This window comes from Dermacentor silvarum, chromosome 3 (genome assembly GCF_013339745.2).
Source record: "Dermacentor silvarum isolate Dsil-2018 chromosome 3, BIME_Dsil_1.4, whole genome shotgun sequence".
In the NCBI taxonomy this organism is placed as follows: Eukaryota; Metazoa; Arthropoda; class Arachnida; order Ixodida; family Ixodidae; genus Dermacentor; species Dermacentor silvarum.
The window spans coordinates 71,637,009-71,652,680 of record NC_051156.1 but is presented as its reverse complement, the minus strand read 5'-3'; the positions used below and the strand labels follow the sequence as shown (position 1 = coordinate 71,652,680).

Sequence of the window (15,672 nt, the reverse complement as noted above, 5' to 3'; positions counted from 1 at the left end):
GCGTCCGCAAAAGCCGTGCACCAAAAGCACGTGACCTCTCCCAGCGGAACTGACGCCGGCGCCAACGCCTACCGCAGCAACACTCAACGCGTGCTCCACTCCATCGCAGCAACCGCCTGAAGCCGCGGCGTAGGAGAGCGGAAGCCCCGACTCGAAGGGGCGAAGGAAAGCGGATTGGAATAGTCGGCGCGGCAAGCTTCGGTTTGCAGATGACATTGTCCTATTCAGCAACTGTGGTGACGAGTTACAACAACAAATGATTGAGGACCTTAACCGAGAAAGTGTAAGAGTGGGGTTGAAGATTAATATGCAGAAGACAAAGATAATTTTCAATAGACTGACAAGGAAACAAAATTAAGGATCGCCTCTCAGCCTCTAGAGTCTGTAAAGGAGTATGTTTTTTAGGTCAATTACTCACAGGGGACCCTGATCATAAGAAGGAATTTACTGAAGAATAATACTTGGTTGAAGTGCATACTGCATGCATTGCCAAATCCCGACTGGGAACTTACCACTGTCGTTGAAAAGAAAAGAGCACGATCATTGCATTCTACCAATGCTAACACATGGGGCAGAAATTTGGAGGTTAACAAAGAAGCTCCAGAACAAGTTAAGGACCGCACAAAGAGTGATGGTACGAAAATTGTTAGGCCTAACGTTAAGAGACAGGGAGAGAGCGGTGTGGATCAGAGAGAAAACGGGGATTGCCGATATTCTAGTTGAGATTAAGGGGAAAAAATTGAGGTGGGCAGGCCATGTAATGCTTAGGATGGATAACCGGCGGACAATTAGAGTTAAAGAAGGGATACCAAGAGAAGGGAAGGGCTGTCTTGGACGGCAGACAACTAGGGGGGAGGGGGGTGATAAAATGAGGAAATTTGCAGGCACCAGTTGGAATCAGCTAGCGCAAACAGGGGTAATTGCAGATCGCAGTGAGAGGCCTTCGTCCTGGAGTGGACATAAATATGGGCTGCTGCTGATGATGATGTGTATGTATGGATGCGTTTTTTTTTTTGCTTGAAAGTGCATTTCGTTCCAAGCGTTACATTGTTTTTAAGTGTTGCATTTTCGTGATGTTCTGCAGTGCTCTGCTGTTAACTGTATAAGGGGGCAGGACTTTCTTCAAGCTGTACCTCAGCTTTTAGTCCTGTCTCCTCATTTTCAAGGTGAAAATAAAGTAAAACCCATTGGTTGATTGATTGAGTGGCTTACTTTACAACGACTGCCAAACTGCCCAGAGTGTACGTGCTGAAGGGTTCTGAGGTTTCGTTATTACTTAAAGCTTGGCTGCAGTCAATATTCTGTAAACACACCGCAGAAGTTCCTTAGACCATGAATTCGTCTTTTAATGCGTTAAATTGCACAAAAGCACCGAGTTTCCTCCGCCGGCGACAAGATGCTTACCTTGTACCACATATTTATGCCCTATACGGCGACACGTATACTCAGATGCATATTTCACTTGATGCGTCTCAGGTGCGTCCTTATAGATCCTACAATGCTGTAACTTTAAACTATACCACAAATTGTCTTCAACGGCAGATATAATTGTCCTACGGAAACGTGTTCGTTTACCTTGCTGTCCGGCATTAGGCAAGTACATGGTACTCTCCCACGTGAAATCAGTATTGGAAGCCTCTGATCCTTTCCTGAGAAAGCGAAACTAACATATATTTCTCCAGACCTAACATATTTACTCAAGCTGCACAGAGAAATTGGCAATTTATAACGATCCACAAGTTGCCCGACATCTATTGCATAGAGGGCAACGAGTAAGCTGATGCACAAGCAAAGGCAGCTTTTACTGAAACAACCAAAGTAGACATCCTGCACGAATTAACGGACGCGAATGCTGTTTATTTCGCTTAAAATGCGAGAAGCCACAATATTTCACGCTGATCAACCAAGCAATCGTTATAGGTCCCTGCAAGACTAGATAATGACCGGACTTCTTGCCCCCCAGATAAATAAACTCAAGGGCAGACAACAAAGCACGCTTCATCGTACTCGCCTTGACATCGGCTTTTATCGACGCTATCAATTTCTCATTGGCCGAGCGGACAGACCAAACTGTGAATGTTGCCAGGTCTATGAAACTGTGCATCATGTGTGTCGACATTGCTTCGTCTTCGTACGACAGCAGGAGATACGGATCTCACCGATTTCGTCTATTGCAAGGTAAACATATTTGCAGGTCGATATTTGGACTCCGGGAGCACTGCACGGACCGATTTTTTCAGCCCGGGTCCGGCCCTGGCCCGTTTTTACGTTGGGCTGCCCGCCTGAGCAAAACCAAAAGTTTTATGGCGTGACCCGGGCCCGGCCCGGGCCCGGAAATAATCCACGTTACCTGCCCGGCCGGGCCCGCCACCCCATTACCGGGTTGGGCCCGGCCCGGCTCGAAACCGGCCCCAACCCGGCCGGAGAGCGAAAAAGACCACTGAGCGGCATTACAAAAAATAAAATAAAGAAGAGATTGAAAGTAATTTATTCTTATGGCATAAATACATGTCATATACAATTATGAACACCGTTTGAGCGGCCTGAACGCAAATACCAGCGCGCAAAGTAGCACGAATAACCCTGCCGAGAAGTATCGCCAGCAGTTTCCAACGGCGCGACCTTGAAGCGGCCAATCCACATCTATTGCAGCGCCGCCATAGTATTTTCCATGTCGGGCGCCTCACTGAAAAGTATGCGCTGCCCCTGTTGCTCGTCCCACTCAACCGTATTCTCGTACGCTCTAGCCAAAGCACAGCCACGACCGGTCGTCAGCGCAGCGCATGGATGCAGTCATTGGAGAAACAAAGCTTCTCGTTCCACCATGGTGCAGCGTAATGCGCTGCTGCTAGGCGACCGGTTGAGAACATGCCTGCAATCATGGATGGACGCAGTGCCATACTTCAGCCGCGTGACGAATTATCTTACCTAACCAGTCATCGTTTTACCAATTCACTTTTGAAGAATAAGCAAGTCGCGAACGCGCTTACAGCGCACTGAAAGAGTTAATTGTATTGATTTAGGTAAGGAATATAATGGCATCCTTTGGGTTGAGGTGACTTCGCTCTTTCTGGACTTTTACATTGTGTTCAAACAGCGCAAAACACGACGGAAGAAGAAAAAGGAAGTACACAATACTAGCACTGCTAGCTTCCAGCTGCGCCGGGGCAACAGGTTTTTCAGAGTCGAGAAGCGGTAGGATAACTCGCTGTATGTTACATGCACACCACCAGAAAGTCCGAGCCCGGCCCGGGCCTGCGTCAAAATACCCGAGCGCGGCCCGGGCCCGGGTAAAAAGCACATGCCGTGCCTGAGCCCGGCACGGCACGGCACCAGAAAGTCCGAGCCCCTGAAAAAAAAAAAATGTTGCAGGGGCTTAGCTCGGCTATGCCAGGATATACGTAGCGTTAGCAAAGGTTCAGCTGATTATTCTTAGCTTTCCTGGTTGTCTAGATTGTAAAGGATTATCTTGATTGTCATGCTTACTGCTGCTCCAATGACACACACAAACGCCAGGCAGAAGCGCAGCGGCTCCAGCGCAGTGTCAGACGGCGACTGCACAGCGAGCGCGCGCCGGCGCCAGTGCGTCTACCACGGCTACGACGTCACTCCTCTGGAATGCGCAGACCGGCTCCGGTGGCTCCGGTGCGCAAGCCGTGTGACATCACTGATCCTTGCGCATGCGCAGCACGGCTCTTGATGTGCCGCGCGAAACGGGCTTGGGTAGGCCAGTGTAGCAACGCTACAAAACTGCCCTACCCGGCCCGACCCGGCCCCCGGGCCGGCCCGGGCTCGGGCTTTCAGGTAAGCCCGAGCCCGTGTAGTGCTCTATTTGGGGTACATGACGTGACCACACAAGTAAAACAACGAGTGATCTGACTATTGGCAGGCCATATCATGGGCCTCGGTGCTTGAGGGAGACCACTGTAATAAGTGGCTAAAATATATAAATAGCTGGTCTTCCTGCCCCGTCATCTCTCATCATCTTATGTATACTTTTTTTCCTTTTTCACAAGTGCAGGGTAGCAGGCTAGAACATGTCTGGTCACACGGATTTGTATGCGCTTTCTATAATAAGTTCTCTTTTTCTGCTACATGAATGTGGTGTTGTTTTACTGATTGTGACTAATGCTTGTACAGGACACCGCAAAATGTTTGAAAAAAAAACGAACAATTGATAAACATTTGCGGCTAGTCTTGCTACTTCGGCCACTGTTACTTCGCTTTACTTGGGCTTCGCTTTCATAACAAATTTCTGCGTTCAGAATGTTTAGTCCTCCCTGTTATCTTCGCATAGTTCGCGAATATCGCTGAGTGCCATCGCGGTCAAAGAGAAAATATCCTAGACTCACCAGTCTTAGGCAGGATGATGACACGGTGAAATGATAAATCTTCTAATACTACTGGAAGCTTGTCAAATGGCTTTCCGAAACGCTTCGCCAAGGACATCCAGACCATCACGATGTAGCCGGTCGCCGGAAACAGAATACGGCCTTGAATTTGATGTCCGGCCAAGTATGCATTTTGTCCGTGGTGCTCGAGGTCAACCTCGATGACTTCCTCGGACAGCTGCACAGAAGATAAATTATGTATGCTGCTACTTTTAACAACGGAGCTGTTTAAGCCGAGCGTTCGTCCGCAACAAGCGAACAGAAAATGCATGCTGATCCTGGTGGTAGTGCAGAAAAGGTCCAAGTGCATTGCCACATACCCCTGTGAACTAGCGAAGCAGAGCGTGGTTAAGTCTAGGCTAAGCATGGTTGGGACTACTTAAGCGTAAGCAGTCATCAACAGCCTGTCTAAGCTTACTTTACGAAGCCTACATGACTTGGTAGTGCTTAGCCTAGTTCAAATATGTGACCAATACCTTGCGACAGCCAATCGATAGCTATTCAATAGCTAATCAACCCATAAGCAATAAATTCCGGAAATGCTGGGGATGACTTGCTCGTGCTTAGCCTAGCCCAAAAGCCAGGACTAGCTCGGTGCCCATCAGCTCCGCTGTCTCTTTAGCATTGTGCCTCCAGTGCAAGCTTCGCAATTTTTTTTATGAACGACGTAGTTTTTATTTTATTTTCCATCATATAATACGGCTTTTTTCGGTGAATACACATTTGTAGGTATAACATCAGCCACTTTATAAGGGTAATTAATTGCGTCAAGCTAAGGGTTTCCGTCTGCTTTCATGAATATAAATTTCCCTAATTTTGTAGAAATTCATACGCGCTCTATGAGTTCAGATTCTGCTCCTCAACGCTTTGTCTGTAACCGACCCACAATAATAAAGTTACCGAGAAATAGTTCACCAAGGGCTCAATCAAAGTGTAATGCAATGGGACTGTACTACATGTAGGAATAAAGAGTGAGACACTTGAATACTACACTTTTATAACACAAAAATTGAGTCGTTATCTGTCAGTTTTGTAGAAATCCCTGAAGGCATTTATAAAGATAACTGGATCGCCATATTAAGTCCCTCGCTTTTGTGTTCTTGTTCCCTTCCTTGATATCCTTCGCATCCGTTATTTTTATCTGCTTCTGCTTCTGACCAGGTAATCTTATATCCTTCCCGCCTTCTATCGCCATCCATGCCTGTATGTTACAGAATAACGTTTCGAATGGAACCTTCTTCATTCTTGCCTCTCGGTGCTTCTTAATAAACATATTTCAGGATCCTTTGTTGCCTTGCAGTGTTGGTAAGAAGATAGGGGCTGCAGAGTAGGGTACATGAATGAAGGCATTTTTTCACCAAAATCATGTATCCAGGAGTTAGGTCCGATATCTTGAACCTATCGTTCATCAAAGGTCCGTTGTAGATTTTCCAGGGCCGCACATCACATTCTGAATGGAGCACATCACATTCTTGTGATAATATTTATGCAATGTATCCTTTCACCTAGTTCCTCCCATTATCATCCCCCATTGTGACCCTCTTTCTTGCCCTCGTCCCCTTCCCTTACGTAGAGTAGCAGGCCAGATGCTCTATATTACGGCCGACCTCTCTACATTTTCCAATCAATAAACTACTACTTCTTCTGAATGGAGCGCACCAGCTTCCACCATACATATAAACTCTGTTGACTCCGGGGCATGAGTCTTTACGCGGCAACCAGCAGGCACACGCCTACGCCCGAGCGCACTCCGGGAGCCTTGATAGGGCCGTGCCGAGCAGTTCCATACCAATAACCTATACGCACATCCTTCAACACTATCGTCTTTCACGAAGAACACTACCGCCGCCTGACAATGCTCTGACGCGAGAGGAAGCCGTAATATGGCGAAAACTCCAAACAAACACATATCCACATTTGAGTCTCTACCACGCCATACAGCCTGCATTGTATTCTGTAAATGCCCACACTGCGATCCATGCACAACCCTCTACCACTTTGTATGTCTCGCGCAAGCACACCACAGCTCACACCCATAACATACCCCACCACACGGCAATGGGAGGCAGCACTGTCCAGCTCCGACTCGACGAACCAGCTCAACATGGTCAAGCGAGTGAGAAGGGCAGCTAAAGCCGCTGGACTCCTGGACTGAGGGGACCACCCACAGCAGAGCGGAGGAGCTACCTACGCTCGTGTGCTCTTTTGCATAAATTTTATTATCTCTCTGCAGACAGTGGCTTTTCCGGGAGTATAACCTTGTCTATAATCACTAGTTCCTTATCGGCTGCAAGCCACACAGATCTTCCAAAAGCGTCGAAATGATGCATTCTATTCCAGCAGGCCAGTAATGGTTGCGATTTGACACAGCCGCTCCTAACGCACGCTTCCAGCCGCATTTAAAGTCAGCGTAGAGAGACAAGAACGTCATCAAGTAGCTTATGGCTCTCTCTACAAGAGAATTGGCTTCTGGGTGTTACGGGGAGGTCAAACGTAGTTTAGCGCCGCGTAACTGGGCCCACGCACGAAGCTTGTCACTAAGAGAAGCGGAACCCGTGTCAGCTACTACGACTATTACGTTCCTAAATATGTCCGCAGCGAAATTATGCAGTTCGCGTCTTCCTTGGTAGGCTTAGCGCCCACATATCTGGTACATTCATCTATTGCCACAGAAATGCTTAGGCATTTATTATTTCTTTCCCCTTCTTTTTGGGTTCAACGAAGTCAAGGTGAAGTACTTCGAATGGAATGTCTGAGTAGGTCGATAAGACTATAAGGTTTCTTCGAGGTCTGAACTTCGCCATGGAATTCGTTGGCATTCATGGCAGGTCTTCTTTAGCATTCATTGGCAACTTCGTTGAACTTCGTTGGCATTCATGGCAGGTCTTCATGTATATGCCACACCGGTTTTCATGCTTCTCCAAATAAACCTTTGTGTTAGTTTTCGGTATGTCCTCCAAAAACCGTCGTGCCCTCCCGATTCAGGACAATTATGATATAGATAGGACTCCGTGTTTTCGGAGTTTATTTTTCCTGAAATTCGGAGTGTGTTTTTCGGTGTTTATTTTCTAGCGAAAGTTCGGAGTTTATCGGAGCTTATTTCTCGTAAATTCCCGATTCTCCGAAATTTTGAGTTAAATTTTGCATTATTCTCAATACTCCAAAATTTTAGATAAACTTATATCTGAACACCAAAATATCAGAACACACGAAGGGGATTTTTGTTGTCTGGAGGGTATAAACGCACGAACACATATACACACAAGCACAAATAGTTGAATACAAAACACCTACGTACGTTTCTGCGTATTACAACCTTAAAGCTTGTTGTAATTGACGTAATCATACTTTACGAGGTTGCTGTCACTGATGGAAGCACGCTCCTTTGAATTGATGATTCTCAGCTTTGAAAATGCCCTTTCAACGTTTGCGCTAGAAGACTGAGCGCGCAGCGAGAAAGCACTGGCCACTGGACAGTGTCAAGTCTCCGAAGCAACAGGGGTTCAACGATGTTAGTGATTGATTAGCTCTGGTAGTTCGCAAAGTCACTCATGAGTTGGCTCACGTCGTCAGTTTCAAGAAACACTAACTTGAAAATCGCCGCATAGGTTTCGAACGCGCGTGGTAACTCATGCTTCACATTTAGGTTCACAATGTGAACACTATACCGAAACGACTCACTGGTGTACTGGAGTGCATCGAAAAGGTTCCTCTCAACTGTCTGTCTCCACTTTTGAGCGAAAGCAGCGTAGTATCCATGAAGGTCTGCGACAGTCGTTGAGCGGTCATACGTCTCTCACTCCGTGCAGGACAAGCCCTTTGTTAAATGTGAGATGGGTGTGGTCTACAAGATACTGTTGACGTGAGGTAAAGTTTACACCGACCAAACCGGCCGATGTATCAATGACTGCTTAGAACATGCCCTTTGGATATAGAACGGAACAGGGTCATATTGGCCGTTAAAATCGGAGTTTATCGGATAAATCCGGAATGTAAAAAATTTTACCGGCGAGTGTTTAACGGATTTTTTTCGGATTTATCCGAAAACAACGCAGCCCTAGATATAGAGTCGCTAAGGTTGGAACACGTGTCTCAGGTACTTGCACCAGGCCATTCTCCAGTCTTAAGTCTTTTGTTCCCTCCCATAGCGTGGCCAAATTTACGTTTTCGGTGCTCGCAGCTTGGGATATACGTGAAGGCTTGACAGCGCATCAGCAACCGCATGTTTCACGGTAAGGTGATGCAGCATTTCAAAGGTGAATTACTGGATTTGCTGATCCATCGGGCCACCCTTCCTTTGGGCTTAGCTAATTCGGGAAGGTGTGTCAAGGCTTCATTGTCAGTGTGGTGCTTAAAAGCGCGCCCTTCTAAGTAGAATCTTATAACTTTTGCTTGCGCAAACATTCCACGAGATATACAAAAAAAGTTTTCAGCTGAACCCATGCCAGCATAACTGTTGTTAGATACGGACCCTTCACCTGGCATCGGTCAAATTCTCTGAACGCAACCACTCGCCGTCGGCTGTCAATCACGGTGCGCAGGCGCGCCTCGATCGTGATCGTGTGCCGCGCGTGGTGCTTTTGTCCTCCTCCCGCTCCCCCCAACGTGAATCTTCCCGAAAGTGCAACGGCAGGCCGGCACGGTTCGAAGTAGTTCACACAGTACCGAGTAAAGTTGCTTTGCTACTCTGCAATGTCGTTCGAGAACCACCCGGCCCCGCTACCTGAACGCCTACCAGGTGAGGCGGAAACGCCGCATGAAGGAAGCCACCAGAGAGTAGAGCCCTGGGAGTGTCCCCATTGGCCGAACATGACGCCAGTTGCGCGGGCCCTACGCTGGAGGAAAATTACGCCACTTGCAACACCACCCCTTCATCGGCGGCGGCTAATACAGCGACGACGACGAACGGACTCGACGATTGGCTGAAAATGACGTGAGCCCGACAGACGGAAGGGGTTATAAGCAAGAGAATGATCGTAAAGAGGGACGTTCTTCTTGCCGCGGGCCGCAGCGTCCGATTTGCTGCCGGCCGTAACGATGATTGTTTTACTGCTGTTTTGGTCATTCTACTCCTGGACATAATGTAAAGAAACCTTCATCTCTCTAAGTCCTCCTCAACGCACGCACTCAACTATTAGATGAAATACTGTGGACGTTAAGGCGATTAGCATCCCAGCATTGTAGCGACATGACGTATTGCTGAAGACACATTTATGTTCAATTAGTAGGGGTAATTCTGTCATTTCCTTTCCTTCGGGTTTGGGCGAACTCAGTAAGAGAATGCAACACATTGTGAGATTTGGAGTCGGCGGCTCACGTCTGGCGCATCCCATAATGACTTTGTATTCAACAGGCCTAGGTCATTGGTCATGTATATATATATATATATATATATATATATATATATATATATAAGGTAACAGAAGTGCAGGCGCACGTAGAACAATAAAAACATTTAAATTTCGACGTTTTGGCTGGGGTCCGGCCTTCATGAAGAGTCAAGAGCTAATTCAGGAAGGAGTTGAGGAATTCTGGACGCTTGACTTTTGGAGAAGGCCGGACCCGGCTGAAACGTCGAAATTAAAATGTTTTTGCTTTTCTGCGTGCGCCTGCACTTCTGTTAACACCAGATCCAAAGAAATACTTCCTTCGCGTATATATATATATATATATATATATATATATATATATATTCACTTTCCAGCTTTAGTCCAGTTGCCATCACCCGAAAAGATCACGTGCTCGTAACGCCTGCGGCAGAAGGGATGTTCCACATCCGCCCCTAGGTTTCTGAGTGGTGGCGCTGGCTAACACTCCCAGGGTTAGTTCTAGTTGTAAAACATAACTACCGCAGAAAGTGGATGGAAAAACGGCTCCGCGGTAGCTCAATGGTGAGAGCATCGCACGCGTAATGCGAAGACGTGGGTTCGTTCCCCACCTGCGGACAGTTGTTTTTTCATCCATTTTCATTTTCCACTAATTTGTCATTTCTTTAATTCAATTAGTAAGTACAAGTAATTTCCGCTATGTTGTCCTTGGTGTCATTTTTTGTTGGCTTCTTATGATATATGAATATATATATATATATATATATATATATATATATATATATATATATATATACAAGATGTCCAAATTTAAGTTTACAGAATTTTTCAACATCGCCCGTGGCAGGTAGCACAATTCGTATCATTGAGCTGGGTTATTCGAAGACATTATTATCACGAAAAATGGAAACACATTTCGAACTAATGAACAAACATTGACTAATTAACTTCCTAGTTAATTACCTTACGACACATATTGCAATTTACTAATTGTAGCCGTTGAGCTTGTCAAGCGTATCCACTTGGAATGCAGCCAGAACGCGAAAATATTTTGTAATACTCTGCGTCACAAAAATCGTACCGCACTTGTCATCATTACCGAACAGGCAGAAATAAAAATAACACAATAATTGACACACCATACCGCCATTACGGTGACTGGAATTTTATAAAGGACACACGAAAAATGTTGTTTTCCGGAAAAGCCTGTAATCATGCGCCTTAAGACCCCCAAGAAAACACTGCTAATAAAAATATCCTTCAGTGTCTCCGGAGATGTGCGGTAGAATCCAATTCAAGATGAAAGAAAAAAACAAACATAGGAAGTTTTTATTTTCGGTCAGGGGGGAGTGGCATGGAGATTGGCTCCTCCGAGGGCGGCGAGCGCGCTTTAGGTTCAGTTTCCAACTTTTTCGGCAAAGTGCATCGCGGATAAATCATACAGGAGACGATGGTCACAGTGTGATATGAGCACCACGCTTCCAAAGGCGAAACGTGGTGATGGGATTCTGACGGTGCTATCGTCAAATGCATTTGTGACGGCTGCGCCGTCACAAACAGAAGCGCTGTATTTTCTCAGCACGAGAAAAGAATGTTCAACTCGGTGGCAAGGCCTCCAGGTTCTTCTCAATTGAAAGTGGTCGCGATCCTCATCAATGACGATCTACACACCCTCATTATTATCAGCCATACTCATGCTGTGTAACAGGCACAGAATCTTACTGAATGTGTAACACCAAAAATGTGCGGCTTGTTTATGACATAGCCGGCTTTTGTAACTACAATAACTTTGGTGACGCTCTTAAACTGAGAAAATTCTGTTACTTTTTTGCTGCTAGCAGAGATTATCAAGAATAAACGAAAAATGTTATGACCTGGGCCGACGTAGCGAAATCATTCCATTTGGCGACTGTCCACTGCTGAGAGTGGTCCCAGCTGACGAGGTGTGCGATGTTTGGAGTTCCACGCGGTACAGGCAGGGGCACTGGCGGGTACAACGGAGATGGGTCGAACTGCACGCCCAGCGAGTGCAGTTGGCCCAAAGAGCTGAGGAAGAAGCTCAGGTTGTCCGCGTCGCGCTTCATCAGGCCAAGGCAAGTGGCCTCAGCGCCTGCGCACCGTCTTACAATGGACTGTAGACCACATAAAAAGAAAACGGGGCAAAACATGATGCGACATTAAACACAGGGTGGGTACGCAAGTGAGAACGGGACGGTGCGATTGAACATTTATTTTCATTGTCACCAATGAGGCTTACTGGAAGAAATTATGCACAACAAGGCACCATCCAACGATTTGACTAGCCGTAATATTCACCAGAAAGGCAAATCAACTTCAAGTAATAAAAAATTAGATTCTTGGATTTCCAACGCCAAAACCGCGATATAATTAAAAGGCACGCTGAAATGGGGGACTTCGGAGTCTTTTTGAGAACATGAGGATCTTTAACATGAACCTAAATATACCTGCACGAGCGTTTTTATATTCCGCTCCCTTCCACTTGCAGCAGCCACAGCCGGGTTGAACCCGCTAATTGGAGCTCAACAGTTAGAAGTACTATCTGATGGTGCTATCGTACTATCGTACTGAGGGTGCTGAAGTACTATCTACTGTGGAGTCACCTTTCAGTACTATTGTTCTGCGATCAATATAAGCTTATGGCTAAAGGAAGCAATCAGAAGCTGTATTTGCACAGTAGAACAATGTTATTAGTAGTTTACATATCAGCCGGGTCAGTAGTGCCAATTTTAACAAATTTCGGCTTCGTTGGTGCTACTTATTCAATGAACACCCTTCTGCTGCTGGAGGTAGATTCGTTTTTCTTCTAGTCCTTTAGGAAGAAAAATGGAAGGTGATGTCGTTACTCTTGCAAATGTTGGCATAAAACAAACGGCACTAACCGCGGCCAAGTGAAGACTCCTAAGAGTGCATCCAATATTTGCATTTTAAGCTTCAGGATTTCGGGGAATCTCTACGTCGTTGATGCTTCTGCGGGTATATCACTTGTTACCTTTCACTCGGCCCCGAGCACTAGTTTTCGTGTTCCGCGTTTGTCCAACGTTCGATCATCCTAGCCTCATATCAAACTAAACTGACCGTAAATTGCTCCTGTATTGGTCCTGCTGATGGTGCTACTTGCACCTGCACTAGTGCAAGTCTTTGCGGAGATCGTTTCGTTCAGTACCCGCGTATTCTTTGGATAAACGTGGGATCATATGTCTGCCACTGCGTGCATAGCTACATTTCTACTACCGTGTGAAGACATCTGCCAAAACACCTCCGTTAAATTCCGTTCGTATCCCTACGTGGCTCTGTTAACTGAAACACGCTTTTAGATACACGATCCAATTCCACCATTTCGCGCCTTATAGGTGCGAAATAGTGGAATAGAGCCTTACAAACAGCGCTTGAGCGTGTGATTGTTCGCAAAAATTCCAACATCTGCCGTGACATTAAATGTTTCTCACCAGAGAGACAATTTTAAGGTACCTAGGTCACCAGAAGTAATGCGGCCTATTATATACTAGGGTTACGTCAAAAGTTCCATAAGTGACTCGCTGAACAAGTTCCTTGAATTTACAGTACCGCGAGACGCTCATCACGCAGACCATTGGAATGACAAAGGGAAGCCGCAACGCGAGTACCGGTGCCTTTTGATATGTCCCATCAACAATATCAATTCGTATCATTTGTGTCATGCATATAACGACGTGAACTGATAGGAGGAGTTGCTACCTAAAATTCGCATTCTACAACTTTCTTCACAACGCTGAGCAAAGGGAGCCTGAACTTGGCGCTGAAGAAAATGACGCTGGTACCTGCCTGTTTCTCTCTGAGTCGTGTAAATATTAGGTAAAGAGATTCCATTTTTGTTTCTTTTCCCAGCAAAATTTTGCCGGAGGTGCGCAAAGAAGGTTTAGAAGTTGGAGCAAGGTCATGCTCTTTTTTCTCGGCGTTGTACAGAGCGTCGTAACGAAATGAAGAGCTTGGTTTTATGCCCGAGGTATTATTTCCAAGATTCCGATTAGAATGGGCACAGTCATATAACTATTCCTGAGAGAAGCAATCATTTCGAATAAACGCCGTGGCGTTCAGCAGTTCCAGCACATTAACAGCAAATGGCGAAATTGCTATCTTCTTATCTCGCTTAAAGTATCCTTGGGAGACTTCAGGATGTCAGCGAACTTTTTAGTGCATGTTTCTGCTCATTGTTATATCACATAACTAACTCAACGCACATCACTACAAGTTTCAAAATATCCTAAATCTAAGTAACACATTCATAGTGATCAAACATAAGCGCAGACTCCACCATCCCCGAGAATGTGTGTTAGAGACGAATATACGGCTCAGGGGTTTGTTGAAAGTTTAAAGTGGTTGCTCACCTGCAAAAGGCAGTGGGGTGCAACCTCAACCAAGATGGCGTCCTTGGGAACTTGTTGCAGAGCTTCTAAGAAAAGCACCGGTGATATAAGGTTGTTTACGTGGTACTCTGGTGTGCACCTCTGAGCAAGGGACTCATGCCAGCGGTGTGGTGGCACTGATGTGCTCAACCAAGACTTGCTGCGGAGCTTCGGTTTCGTAACGATCTGTGAGAGAATCCGAAATAAAAATGAAGGCTTCGGTAGATATGCGGTGAGACGTTTCTTATTGATCAAACTGACCGCTTCAGACAAGATGGCGGCCAGTGTAAAATTTAAGTGCTTGGAGCTGGGAGTATTGCAGTTACGCCCAGCATATTTGGGCACAACCTTAGAAAAAAGTCACTTTAAGCTGTTACACTTGGACTTTCTAGTTTCCTGTGGTATGAATGTCACACACCTCGTGCACGAGGCGCCAACGCCGGGCCAAATTCCGAAGCCGATTTATCAGCTTCCTAAAATAACCCCACAAAACAATGGACAATTAATAATGGGAACTGTTGCGCCAGCGAACGCCGGTTGAGGTGCAAAGACTGAGTCAGAGCCCTCAGTTGTCAAAACACAACAAAATATATTGCTACGAGCGGATCAGCGCCAGCTATAGGTGGGACCCGACCCTTATGCTCGCCAACGTGCTTTTTTACCTCAATGGCCCACCACAGTTATGGTTCGAGACGTACGAGGCGGACATTACAAGCTGGGACTCTTTCAAACAGAAAATCCGCGACCTTTTCGGTGACAGCACTGGCCGGCAGCATGCTGCGCGGAATGAACTTGCGACTCGTGCGCAGACATCCTCCGAGTCATACGTTTCTTACATTCAGGACGTTATCGCTCTTTGCCGCCAGGTTGACGAGCACATGCCTGAGTTCGAGAGGGTTGCTCATGTGCTCAAAGGTATCGCCGACGATGCCTTTAACCTGCTCGTGTACACCAACGTTGATACCGTCGACACAATCATCAAAGAGTGTCGGTGGTTTGAACATGCCAAGAGCCGCCGTATACTCCAGAGATTCACCCGGCTGCCCAATACGGCTGCAAGTTCATCGTGTGATACCGTTCGCCTGCCGCCCACCTGTGACCACGCCACGCGCACTGTTCGTCGCGAGATTGAAGCTGCCTGTCCTGCACCTATTCACCACCCGTGTTTACATCCCACGCCAGTGACCCAACGCTGCCGTCAGTGTCCCTCATTCAAGCTGTAGTCAGACAGGAGTTTCCAATCTCAGCCTTCCATCGGCGTGCCCACTGACTCGTCCTGACGCTCAGCCTTATTCCTCTGGACCCGCTCGACGATCCTACACCTCTCCGTCTCCTTCCCGCAATCCTGCGGAATGGAGAACGCCCGACGATCAGCCCATCTGCTTCTCCTGTCATCAGGCCGGGCACATTGCTCGTTATTGCCGCCGTTTGGACCTACGCATCTCGCCAGACCTCAATGTACCCTCTCCTTTCAGGCGTCCAGCCGCTGGTTTCCCTACTTACTACTCGTCATCCTCCCACGAGCCTCTTCCCTCTGCGCCACTACGCTCC

The 15,672-nt window shown here is 46.7% G+C and overlaps 1 protein-coding gene across 1 annotated transcript in view; it reads right to left on the bottom strand.

Moving 5' to 3' along the window:
- The window catches only part of LOC119444470 (fatty acid synthase-like), a 108,164-nt gene that overhangs the window by 85,498 nt on the left and 6,994 nt on the right, over positions 1 to 15,672 (bottom strand). Inside the window, 3 exon segments of the mRNA XM_037708868.2 lie at positions 4,353 to 4,569; positions 11,593 to 11,850; positions 14,104 to 14,307. Of these exon segments, the coding sequence (XP_037564796.2) occupies positions 4,353 to 4,569; positions 11,593 to 11,850; positions 14,104 to 14,307 (679 nt within the window).